Below are 13,799 nucleotides of genomic sequence, written 5' to 3' on the forward strand. Positions count from 1 at the left end.
TCCTGGCCGATTGAAGTAGGTGGCAAAACTCCCATTCATACCCATGGGGCCAGGATTTTATCCATTTTATACAGATAGGTCCATATAAATATGTGTGTCTATGTGTGTGTGAATTTATATATTTAGAGGAGGTCTTTTTACATCCCATTCCTATTACAGGTAAACAATTTTACAACAGTCAAGTTCATATTATGCAGTGATTTCTATGTATTTATATTACCTGTACCTGACTACACATCCTAACAATGTGACACTTCTTATCTGCAAATAAGCTGTGATAAAATGCCAGTCATACATCCCCGGTGCATTCCTGGTAATTCAGGCAAAGCAGCGGAATGGGTGTCTGTACCTGAGACCTGCTAGTGACTTGCTCCACTTATGGCACGGGTGACCTCGTGCTGCCGGAGCTAGGGGAGGTGAAACCCCTTTTGAAAGTGAAATGTTTTGTTGTTTCTGGAGGGCAAGAAGCCTGCCTGTGCTTGACTGCTGATGTTGTTCAGCTTCCTGGGGCAGGAGCTACCAGCTACCAACCAGATGGATAATTTCTGTGAAACTAAGCCAACCTGCCTACCGATAGGACAGCAAATGCTTTGGTTTAGTCACGGCTCACTCTAAACTGATTACAGGAAAGATGAGAGTTTTATTATTGTTCCAACAATACATTTTCAGGTTTTGTATAGCTAGGTCATTCTGATGTGAAAAAAGAGAAAGTATGAAACGTCTTATATTTTATATAAGGAAAATAATAGCTATTGTTCTGTAACAATTTCCAGGCCGTAGACATTTTCATGCATCACACTGTCCTAGACCCACCAGCCCCGTGTCTACCGACAGCAACATGAGTGCTGTTGTAATACAGAAGGTCCGACCTGCCAAAAAGCAAAAACACCAGCCAGGACATCTGCGCAGGGAAGTCTACACAGATGGTGAGTCCACTGAAACGGGTGAAAACGTCAGTGAACCTTTCTAAATATGCATTCAGTGCGTGTGTGTGAAATTTTTCCACAGAGATACCATTATGTTTCAGAATTCAGTGATTTGTGTTTCCTGTTGCTAAACACACTGAACAGATTAATCATTTTAAATGCCAGAGTTCCTAAATACTGTACATCGATGCTTCCACTCCAGACCCTTGCACCTGCTTTCTGTAGTGTCCTAATCGGCTAATTACTGTCATTATTTAAGAGCCCAGATAGCATAAATAGTACAGTCATTGAGAATAATGTGTGGTTAGGATTAAAATCTTCGTTCACATGACTAACTATTAAAACCTTCAGAATGTATCTTTTTGTGAAAAAAACAATTTACCATTCAAATGGTGGGCAACACAAATCAATTAATTTTAATCCTGACCACAGCATTGTTGCAAGCAGTTACTTTGTGAGTAAAAGCAAAATCTAATCATCTTCTTTCATGCCTTCACACACAATATCAACTCTTGCTGAAAAGGTAGTGCTTGTATTCTCTTGGGAGTGTAGGAGGATAATGCAAACATTGTGATGTTGTCTAGAGAGAGCCTTTAATGAAAATGCCTCAGGTGGTGCAGCTTTTATTAAAGCACTACCTTCCAGTTTTATAAAACAACCCACGGGCTTTGTTGGAAATTCATGTAAGATAAATTCTCCAAGACTTAACCCATCTTGTCAAGTTTGCTAAATTTGCTAAAGGGGGGGAGGGGAAAGTCAGGCATCGTTCCCCACCTCCTGGTTCTCCACAACAACAATCTGATTAGGACTTTCATTACCAGTCTGAAATTTTTCAAAGAGGGGCATCATTTGCCATTATCATATGAAAGCCTAATATTATAGATCCTTATCCAGGGTTACAAAGAAGGGAGTTTTGAGCCACTTCTCCCTGTGATTCCTGCCACTTGACGAAAAAATTTAATACAAAGCTCACAGCACGATGAGCAGAAGTAATTTAGCAATGAGTGGTTGTCCGTGCTATTATCTGTACTTTATTCTGAGTATTTTCTCTCACTAGCATCTATCTGATATTAGGCTGCATTAAATACTGGCATGACACAGTGCACCTGGGCCTCTTGGCTTATGCCCAGGCCCCTTCTGTCAGTGAAACTGAGCTGTTGGAATATTATCTGATTTCAAGAGGTTATTACAGTGGTTTTGTGCGTGTTTGCTTCTGTGAAAGGACAACACAAGGTGTAAATCCCAAAACTGTACCAGAAATGTTATGTTTATGAGACCCTTGTAATGGCATTTTGCAAGATTTTATGGACATTTTATCAGCTTTTATTCTCTTGAAGAGAATGCTCTTAACTGAATAATAGGCTGAGCATCAAACCTCGATACAAACACAACAGCTAGGACATCAGAAATAAAATCTGAAGAGGAGTTTTATGGGGCCATTTTCTTCTAACACAGGAATAAATAAGAGGTGGGCCTGTATTTGATGACAGGTTTTTGTGAAAGTAATTATACAAAGTTAAATCATAGAGCATTGTGGTTAGATATTGCAATAGATTTGACAATCATGATCAATATTTGTTTTGTGTTATATAGCACCTGCTTACTTCAGCATATTTTCTAATTAAGTAAGAATTTCTGCTAACCTGTTTAGTGTGCAATACAGTGTGGTCATTCAGGGAACAGCAAATTATGGCTTTAATTTCTGCAGAACTAATAAAACCCAGTTCAAAGGTTGAAGGGCTTGTTTGGTTTTGATTTTTTTATTATTATTATTATTCTTTCCCCTCAATCCATTTACATAAGCATATTTGGAACCTTACTGAAGATTCTAACCATTTGTTTTAATAGCCACATCTACTATATTGTCCCTTTAGAATTATCTATAAAATAACATCTATGAATCATCTTCCTCATATGGAGACATGAATGAAATATTTAAGCACAATTGGCCTTTCCCAGATATACGTAGGTTCTTCTATTGGCTTGATGGCACACTGTTACTTATCTTTTTTAAAAGGAGTGCCTGATACGAAGATTTTTTTTTTTCCTCGTAGTGGGTGAACATACGTGTGTTTGTAGTAGAGCAAAGCAGGTATTCTGAATTTAAGCATTTATTGGTGGCTAGAAGCATTGAGTAAATACTAAAAAGAGAAAAATACGTTGCTTCATTACTTTCTCAGCCTTTAAAATGGAATTTAGTTTCACATATAAAGAATTTTCTACTGTTCCCAAATTACCTGAATTAGTATTTGCTAGCAGTTTCATGAAATACCAGTGTCATGAAGAATTTCCATGATTGGTTGACAGAAAGGACATGTAAATAAACTCTTTGCATGAATGGTTGAAAATGCCAAGAGTATTATCAGCAGCAATACATGTAAGACTTAAAAAAATCTGGGGTTTTTTTTCTTTATACAGCAAGATTTGTGAAAGGGGTTGGCATTTCTGAAAGTGCATTTGTTACTAATGTAACAGTAAAAGGTCTCCTACTACCCTTTTTTAAATAAAGGAAAGTGCTCTCTGATCTACTCTGCATTGTATCAGTAGTAACAATGTTGCATTTTCTGCTAGCATTAGTTCAAATCGGTTTCTACTTTATGTGGAATGGGATTTCAGCTCACTCATTTTCTTCCTTGACAGTCATCCAGGCGGTGAAATGTTCTCAATATTTGTTGCTAAAAATCTTTGCTCAGTAGGTGGTAAGGATTAAAATGTATGAATTTTTAATTGCTCTTCATCTAGCCTTTTAGAGACTTAACTACTAAGAGTGCATTACAAGAACCAACTAACAGATGTATCCTCGTTCTCCACCTTGCCTGACCTACTTACATATTTAATTTAAGAAACCAAATTTTAAAAGACTATTTTTGTCTTTTCTAAAATTATATATATGAAAATCTCTTCTGAGCTGTCTTGAATTGATTTATTAGTAGTTACAAGCCCTTGGAATTGTAAGTATTTAGCTAAAAAGGATAAAAGTACTTTGTTATTGCTTTGATTCAGTAGGTCTTTCAATAGAAATTATGCCATTGACAGTTTACAAGAGATTTTAAATACTGATTCTTTTTTAAATCTCTGAGTGCCGAAGGAAAAGATACTAACATTTTTACAATTAACTGGTTGCGACTGTAACTGAGTTATTTAGCTGTGTTATCAATGACACGACGTTAGGGCAGCTGAATTTCTCACAAAAGGCAATTGAATATCTGCCAAATATTTCCTTGAATTTTGACTTTGAAATGTTAGGCCATTATGCATGCCAGCATCATTTGTATTTTTGTCTCCCTCTGCCTGTGCAGTACAAATAAATCTATTCTGCACAAATTTCAGCAAGGTAAAAAATAAGTAGGAATGCATTTCTTACCTCTGCTAAAGACCAGCTTGTTATTGAATGATAAAAGTTTTCAGATACCCGCTCTCTTTGTAGTCCTTGGTTCTGATTCCATTGTGACATATTTTGTAAATGTTGATTTTGTTACTGAAGGAGTTTTTGTGGAGTGAAAATTGTTTTGATAAAAGCATTATGTAAATGTACATACAGGCAAAAAAACCCCCTACAACCCAACAGCCCACTGCTTTTATACATCATATTGGGTTTTGCTGTACCTATTTATTCATCCAGTTATTATGTACAGTTTGAGCCACGTTTCTTGAAAGATAAAGCATGAAAATAAATAGTAGCTGAGGTTATTATGTATCTAGGAATCATGATACATAATAACCTAAGATCTAAATGATCTTAAAGCTTTACTAAGTCAGGAACAATCTTGAGTTTTGCATGCCTGCATAAATATGCAATAGAAAAAAAAAATCACTCTCTATCTTCTCCAATACTGCAACAAATCTGTAACTCTGTGTTTTCTTCAGGGTATGACTGTAGAAATCTACAGCCCAATAGAGCTTAAAAGAGAGAGTTGCCTAATAAGGCCTACTTCCCTCATTTGTCACTACTTACAATTCATCTTTCTGTATTTATTTGTGGTTTCTCCACTTCAGTGCCAAACTAACTTAGCAGATGATTTTTCCCCAGTAGTGTTTTGCTTATCCCATGATTCCTGTATATGTTCTCATTTAGAAAATTATCATCTCTCCTTTCAAGAGACATATATGGAAGGTTTGCCTTGTAGACCATGCTATGAAATGGCATCCATTAATTGTTTTAGTTACGTGGGAAGCAGTACAACAGTAATATATAGACATGAATGAAACATGTGAGCACAGCTGACCTTTAACAAATACGTCTGAGTTCTTTATATTGGTTTGATGTTGCTTTGTGATTTATTTTTTATTCATTACAATGGAAGCTTCCATTTTCCTTTCAACAAGAAGTATGCCAGTTTGTACTCAAGGAGGCAGATTGAATCTGGATTTTCTCTGTGATCTGAGCTGTTAAAATAAATACCACAGGGGTGTAATAGTGTTGACCTCTGAAAAGTTTTTTTTTTTCTCCTCTGTAAAGGATTCTTCTCAGCAAGGAGTACTGTGTTATAATGAAGATTTTTATAGTTTCCCTGCAGGTTGCAAAAATGTTCTTGAAAGAGAATATCATTTTTCTTTAGTTATTACTGTACCATAGAGCTACTGCCGTTTTGTGAAACTTTTTATATCAATGCATCTTTCCTTTCCATAGTCAAGACTTAACACCACTTTGTTCATTGTCCTGTGTAGCTGGATAGGATTCTTGAATAAAGTAGTTTGTTCCAAGTTGTATTTTATAGGCTGCAGGAAAGATGCTGTTCCTCACCTTTGGTATTCAGCTAGTACATTGCTGTGCCACAACTGTTGGAGACTGGCTCCAAGGGTGACTGAAAAGGCTTGCTATTAAGTACCTATGCTTCCTTTACATCAGCAGGCTCAACAGAAGGGCCATTCAGTGCTCTGATAACTTAATAGAGACAGCGAGTGGGACATGTGAGATACAAGATATTGCATGAACAACTGTGGTTCCAGAAGCCTACACTTCTGAGTTTGAGTATCTCCACTTCTGATTCAGTGTGTCCTTTTCTGAGAGAAGACATGTGAGAAGGATGTTTTCCAGAGAAAGGAAAATATTGTTTGAATCTCTTCAGGCTAATGAAGAGTTTATCTTATTTTTTAAATCTTGACCAAGTTCTATAATCACTAAAAATATTCTGCAAAAGGTGGGAACCATCGCCATCTCCAGCATTGCTTTTGAAGAACAGTTATTGTGCTTGATAAGCTTTGGGCTGGATCTGACATGGTCTGATGCACTGGGCTTTCAAGGAACATATCACATGCTATTCTGAGGTCTTCACACGATTTTCACCTAGCTGTTGGAATTGTAAGAGGTTATATACTTCTTCAGACCAAGATTTTTGGAGCAGGTATTGACACTTAAGCTCACATGGCTATGGAGCCCTGTGATCCAAATGTCCACGCTTTAAGGCACATATTGAATTTAAGCATCTACAGGACTGAGCAGCACAGTGAAAGTGGTTTGGTTCACTCTTTGGTGGCTAGAGCTCACAGGGCATTTTTAGATGCATAGAGGAGGTAGTCTGACTGCTGCTTTGATGTGTGGAATTACAGAGTTTCATTGCTAAGGTTGTGTATTGGACAGAGCTTACCACTGTAAACCATGTTTAAAGCATTATGGATAACAAAGGAATGCAACGTAATTGATTCTGTGCCTTCTTGCCAAAATCTGTTGTATTTAATGTCGTATTGAATCAGAAGGTGCCTCTCCATTTTACAGTTTTAGTTCCCTCAGTTAAACAGGTCCGGTCTATTGCCCACAGATCTGTCTTTGTTCTTACTTCATAGTCCCATAAGTCCCACTGCATAAATAAAATTATTTTGATTCAGCCACTTAGTATATTCAGGCTTCCAGCTAATTTACGTTATGCCTTCTCAAGTTTTGGAAATGGCAGCACTTTTTCTTAAAAGACATCCGCAAATGGTGAGTGTTAAGTAGATGCTTAAATTAAGTGTCCGTATTCAATTGTTTACCTTTAGCTACTCTCTAAAACTGGTGTTCCCCAAAACTGCCAGAGTTTGAAAAAAACTACCCTACACAATTTGCAAGGAGTATAAGGCCAGTTGTCCAACTTGTTCTTAGCTACGAGGAATAGAAGGAAAGAAGTTTCTGTGTTTCTTGTTAAATGGGTTTGGTCCTTTATTCAAGCCATAAATTAGAACAAGGAGAATTTTTCTTGGTTGCTTGTTTGGTTTTTTGTGGGTTGTTTTTTTTTTCTCTTTTTTTGTGTTTTTTTTACCAAGACAGTGGAGTTAATGCAGAAAAAATGATGTTACAAATCTCATTCACCTGAAGTAAATCCAACCTTAGGAAAATAACTTTATGACATCTTTATTCCTCATGATCCGTGTCTAGAAAACTGATAAAATTTGTAGTCTTATTTAAAACTGGTCAAGGGCAATTCCAAGTTATGTCACCAGTTTAACGTGGAGTATGGTGCCCAGTAAGCCTGCATAGAGCACTGAATTCTGCATTGCCACACCTTTCCACAGGGCCAGATCAAGTCATTTGTGCTTTGTGTCACTGGAAAACCTTTTAAAAATATCTGGCATCTGCCATATCTGAATTTATATGTGTATGTTAGATATATGTGTATGCCTATTTTTTTCTTATTCAGGAGTACTACCTTTATTTTTGGCCCAATTTAGTTAATTTTCAGTTGAAAAGTTCTCTTGAATAGACACTGAATTAGCTGTATATATAGTGATGGTGTTTGAAAAACACAGCTGCTCCAAGATTTTTGTGGAAGTAGAAAGAATGAATGCACACTATTATAAAATGCTGAAGTTATGTTTTTTAATAGTGCTGGGTTTTTTTTAGCAATCTCACTTGAGAATATTAACCTCAGAAACTTTCACATCTCACTTTTTTTAACGTGTTGTTCTCTTATATATATGCATGTGGTTTTTTCCTACAGCTTTGTTGTGAACTGCTTTCTTGTTTGACTTTTACATTTTTTTTCCTTCACATTTTATATTCCACAGAGCACTATTGTATCCTGATGAACAGTTTACACATTCTAGTTTTAAGTCTTAATGGAAGAGTAGAAAAATTTAACTAAGGAAAACATATGTGTGCCTTATAAATACTATTTTAAAATATACAGAATTTTAGAACCCCTTAAGCTGTGCTAACTTAAGGAGACAAATTCAAAAGTCTTGTGTGTCGTTTTTTCTTTTTTTTGTTGTTCCTGAGAGCTTGTTACTTCATTGATTGAGTGGATTTTTTTGTATCTCATGAGATACCCACAGACATCAGGGATATGTATGTTAGATTAACCTATTATTTTGAAAGAAGAATGCAATAATTAATATAGTTTATCCTTACATATATCAGTAGTGCATCTGATACACATTCTTACACGCCAGCCAACTTGCTTTAACGGTCAGCACACTGAAGGCCCCGAGTAACTGTAACACAAGCTGCTGTGTTCTTGAATGCACTTAGCAAAAATGATAAATATCAGCAAAGATATGATAATATCTTTAACTCTGTGTTGATATCCATAACTGATATATTAATATCCAAGTGCCTAAAGTTTATTACAGCTTTTTGTAATGATTTTTAAGACAATATTGTGATTTGAAAAGGCAGTGAGTGGTCTTTACTTTGCATTTTTAAAGCTCAAGCTTTGGAAAAAAACCCATCAGCAGTTGTAACAGAAACATAATACTTTTTAGGGTGGAGAGAGGAGGGCAGAGGGAGGGCTGAAAGTAAATAGGGCATCTGTTTGTTCAGTGGAAGTTAAATATTATTTCTTAATTTCATTAGGGTATGATGTCATTGTAACTATTATTCTTTTTCAACTTTGTAGACTTGCCACCCCCTCCTGTGCCACCTCCAGCTATAAAATCACCAACCGCCCAGTCCAAATCACAGCTGGAGGTGCGGCCGGTCATGTTGCCAAAACTTGCTTCTATAGAAGCGAGGACAGACAGATCTGCGGAAAGGAAAGGAGCGAGCTACAAGGGGAGGGACGGGGTGGATGGGCGACAGCATTCAGACGTGCGGACAAATTCGGGAGAGCGGAGAGAATCACAGGAACAGCAAAACGATGGGAAACTGCGAGGAAATAAAGCACCAAAACGAGAAGGCACACCAGCAAAAACTCATCTTCTTCAAGGTTATTTTGCATGTTCTGGGTTTAATGAAGTATTGTGTGTTGATCACAGGGACGAGGCAGTTCTTTCCAGGTCTCTCTCACCAATGGTGTGAATGAAGTTAGGTCTGCTGAATTTTCACCATTTATTGTAAGTATAGGTGCTAATACAGGTCACATTGCAGGTTCTCATTAGGGTAAAACGGAAACAAAAGCTTATGAAAAACATAGATTTTCTATCTTGCTTTCCTTATGCACCCATCATGTATTAAAGCTAACGCTGAGGAAGCCCAAACAAATATTCCTTGAGAGCTGTAAGGATCAGTGTCTTTGCCCCTACCATATATTTATAGTCTAGTTATGTCTAATCTACCTAATTTACAAGGGAACTGAGTGAAGTCAGATAGTAGATCTGTAAGTCAGATATTTAACTTTTCTACCAAAGAGTTGGCACTTGGCCCATTTTTGTCTATTTGTAAACCTGGTCCTGTTTAAAAAAATAAGAAAGCCATAGTAGTAATGCATTAGTTATAAATACTAACTGACATTGCATTATATGAATCAGACCTGATCAATGTAATCTTTTGTTTATGGAAGTTGGTAAGATTACTAATTAATGGAACACGATTAATGGAATTTGCCAAGTGTTCGCTAAGGCTTTCAACACAGATTCATACAAATGCCTGGTTCTTTCTTCTACAGGTATCCAGGGGCAATATCAGGGGTGATTGGGCAGTAAGTTGGTTAAATGGGCACATTAATAAGAGATTGGTACTGATTACAGTGGATTACTATGGAGAAAAGTTATTAGAAGTTTACCTTAAGAGGATGGTGCTGAAATTTTAAAACATGCCCACTAATTTTGTTTCAAGCGCAATTTGAGAAATACAGGGTCTAATATTTAGATGCAGTGAGCTCCTTGCGATTATCATGCATGTCATTATTGTCATGTCCTCCTACTCAGTCATACCATAAATACACTACAAGGGTTATTTTTTTCTTCATTTTCCTGTAGAACATAGAGCAGTAATCATAAATTGAAATGAAGTGGACAGTAATCATGAATTAGTTTTTCTGTGGCAAATGTTACCATGTGAATCCTATAAATTTCCTCAAGAAAGCTTCTATAATGCTATTATGGAAACAGTGTATTTCATATTCCTGTCAGGCATCACTTTAAAGCTACTGAGGATCATAAAAAGTAAAATAAATCTACTGCATGCAGAAATTTTAAGATCATAGTATCTCTGGGCTTGTAAACATAACAATATATGTATGTAATTATGCAGAGGACATCCTGCCATATTCTAGACCAACGTTTCCAACATCAAATAATCCTAGAGATCCTAGCTCCTCCAGCTCTATGTCATCAAGAGGATCAGGAGGTAGACAGAGGGCAGATCAAGCAAATATAGCCCGAAGGAATGTTGCAGAAATGCAAGTACTGGGAGCTTATGAACAAGGAGAAGAGGAAGAAGAAGAGATGGAGGTAACTGTAGTTGTACTACTGAGGATGACTGGAATAAGGCTATATTTTCTGTGCTTAGACAGATGCCAAGAAAAAACACTTTTGAACCAGGAATATTTCTCTTCAGAAAAATTAGTACATTTATCTGTCTGTTAATGTTATGCACAATCCAAGAAAATAAACTTTAAGCATGTGTCAAAAACATAAAAAACAAGTAATATGTAGCATAGTATAACTGTCACCACACTAAAACCTGTGGAACAGAACTTGCAGAAATACAATATTTAAATGTGCACTTTACATTATCCAGATTCTTTCAAAAGTAAAACAAAGCATTAGAGCATCTAAGAACACCTTGACATTTCCTTTCACATTTTTTGAAATTTTATCGTTCTAGATTTTATTAGATATTAAGGCATGAACTTTTTTTTTCTTTTTTTTCTGCCTAGTGATATTAATTCAATTTAAATCCTGTTTGTAGAAAGGGTGTTCAACGTGCAGTCACATTGCTGCATGTGATTAAAAGTAGTAATTATTATTTAAAGGTAACAAATCTCTAAGAAGTATGTGAAACAAACTTTCAATAATAAAAGCTAACACGTAGTCATTTATGTCTTTTTTCTTAATACAGGAAACAGAAAGCTGAAGACAACAACATGTACTGTAACAGGCTTTTAAAATTTAATCAGAAAAAAAAAAATCACTTAAGATGCCTCAAGTCTGATGATGTTTGACGCCAGAAATAATGTTCAGTGCAATCAGAGTGTACAATTTTTCATTTTTCTTCATGCCATCAGAATGCTAGTTTTTATTTTACTCTTTCTTTGTAACCCCTCCTTATTAGGAACGGCCCTTGCCTATTCCGTAACGCTAAGTGCATCACCTTCACTGCCCAAGAAGGCAGGTAAGCTGCTCTTCGTGGTACTTGGGCCAGCTGCTGCTTCAGGATTAGAACAGAAGGGGATTCCAGAGCCTGGGATCCCAAGGTTTCTCCCCAGTGAGGCGGTGCTTGGTACGCTGCCGGTACACCAGTGAGCCAATCGATAACACTGCAGGTAATACAGCATTGATTAAAAAGATCCCCAAAGTGAACATCATGCAGAACATTCTTTTATTCTAGGGGTTTCACTGTAGTCTGCAGTTAGTGCAAATGGTATCTTGCAATTTCAATACAGACGGTGTGTCTTGTTTTCTGCCAGTCTCTTGCTAACCTTTTGCAGATGATGCAGTTTTACAAGTGCAAGTAAAATTAATTTGGGATGAGGTGGCTCTTACTGTAAATATGTACTCATTTTAAATCCCCTGTGGTACTTTGGTTTGTCTTTCCATTTTCATCATTAAGTACATTCTTATTAAAAATGTCCTTTGGGATAGGCAGGAGGTAAGCCAATGTGATTGCTATTTGCCTAATCATGGCATGAGCAAGTTTACCTGAAACTTTTTCTAATTTTCAGCTTCAACAATGCTTATGAAAATAAGCAGGAAAATCAATGGACATTTTTAATAATGATTGGGTAATATCATTAACTGTTACTGGCCCAAATCTCAGACCTCTACTTGTGTCAATTCACCTTAAAGAAGAAGTGCCACTTAAAGAAGTTTTGTTTGATCTTGGCAATTAATTTTTCTTGTAATGCACTGCTTATCTTTTTTTTTTTTTTTTTTTTTTGGTTTTAAAAGCACAATCACTAAACTTTGTTTGTAAACCATTGTAACTATTAACCTTTTTTTGTCTTATTGAAAATGTTAAGCATTTGTTTGGGATATTTTTCATCTTTTTGTTAATGCTCTATGTTTGTATTTGGAATATTTGAATGGTGACAGATGGTAAAGTAACAAACGTAAATGTGGGCCATAATCAAAACACTTCTCACTTTTCCTGGACTTACAGAAAATTATCAATTTTGCTGTGGCCTCTCTCAACATTGGATTGTCATTAAAGCTGAAATAGAGGCATTAGTTGCATTGAATTTGCCAAACGATGTCCTCTGTCTGTAGATTTTATGGTCTCTTTTGTAATTATAAAATTCCTTTGTCATTGGTGCTACTGGAAAAATGTGTGTTTGTTTATTGACAGCTATCAGGACTAGCCCCAATGAAAAAAAAAAAGAAGAAAAAAAAAAAAAGTGTTTTGGTGTTTACCGAGGACTGAAATTTTTCATTTAGCTAATTTTTAAAGAAAGGTTCCATAGAAAGGGTGTGCAGTACTAAAGGAACAATCCATGTGATTAATGTTTTCATTATGTTCATGTAAGAAACCTCATATTTTAGCCATAATTTTGCATACTGAGGATCCAATAATCAGAAAAGTAATTTTTGTCACATTATTTATTAAAAATGTTCTCAAATACATTATCTTTCTTGTGTAGTTTCTTGTGTTCCCTGAAACATAATTTTAGGGCCATCTCTGACCTTATTTCTGTTGATAAGAGTCAGAATCTGTTCCACTGAAACCATGCAGTTACAGTAGCATGAGCAAAGGGGGAGAACTGGATGCAGCCTAACATTTTACGTAATTACAATTGATTGCCTTAAAGATCTGATTTCTGGGTGCTTCATGAACTGTGATAACGAAAACATCTCTTAGCCTGCCAATTTCCAGAGAGAGCTGATGAAGAAAATCTGTACCAACAAAAGCATTCACCTCAGGGGTGAGATACATTTGTTTCAAAGGAAATAAGGTCCAAAAATGTGAAGGGAAAGAATATTATGAGTCATATGTTTGCTGGGGCCTACACAAGTTGTCTTATGTGCCTGCCGTCCCCCTGCACGTTAGCCATTCGGTGGTCGGCAGAGTCCTGCTGTGGGTCACAATCAAGTAGGTGATGGTTCCTTCTCCACTCTTGCATTTTTGTAATCCTGTACTCTTACTGATCACCCTGTTCTTGCCGTTACTTAGCCTATGCCCATCATCCCAGTTAAAAAAAAAAAAAAAAAAAAGAGAAAAAAGATCACCAGCACGTTCCATAAAAAACCCCACTCTATCTTTTATTCAACAAAACCTTTTTGCTCTTTGTCTTTTTGACTGCCATACTTCTCCTTTCCCAAGAGCTTTAAACATTCCGGAGCCAGATCCTAAGGTGCTGCAGCGTACTACAGCACCAAGTATCTTGCCAGAGTGCACAGAAGAGTGCCAGACCCTTGATAACTTAATCGGGTGTAAGCCTCAAGTATAGGTTTTTTTCGTAATTGCAGCTTTGAAGCAGATATTAAGATAGTATACTAAGTTAAATATGTTACCTTCCTATGTTGCTTGGAGGAGGGGGTTGGGTGTCTTCAGCCCTCGTGCCTGAGTTCAGACTGGTATGT

General features: G+C 36.5%; 1 protein-coding gene across 1 annotated transcript in view; it reads left to right on the forward strand.

Moving 5' to 3' along the window:
• ROBO1 (roundabout guidance receptor 1) overlaps window positions 1-12,836 on the forward strand; it is a 751,137-nt gene extending 738,301 nt beyond the window's left edge. The window contains exons 29-32 of the mRNA XM_075516480.1: window positions 774-926; window positions 8,738-9,046; window positions 10,312-10,511; window positions 11,122-12,836. Coding sequence (XP_075372595.1) covers window positions 774-926; window positions 8,738-9,046; window positions 10,312-10,511; window positions 11,122-11,136 — 677 coding nt within the window. The 3' untranslated portion in view covers window positions 11,137-12,836. The remainder of the gene's footprint in view (window positions 1-773; window positions 927-8,737; window positions 9,047-10,311; window positions 10,512-11,121) is intronic.
• Window positions 12,837-13,799: the final 963 nt, after the last annotated feature.

This window comes from Mycteria americana, chromosome 1 (genome assembly GCF_035582795.1).
Source record: "Mycteria americana isolate JAX WOST 10 ecotype Jacksonville Zoo and Gardens chromosome 1, USCA_MyAme_1.0, whole genome shotgun sequence".
Classification (NCBI taxonomy): Eukaryota; Metazoa; Chordata; class Aves; order Ciconiiformes; family Ciconiidae; genus Mycteria; species Mycteria americana.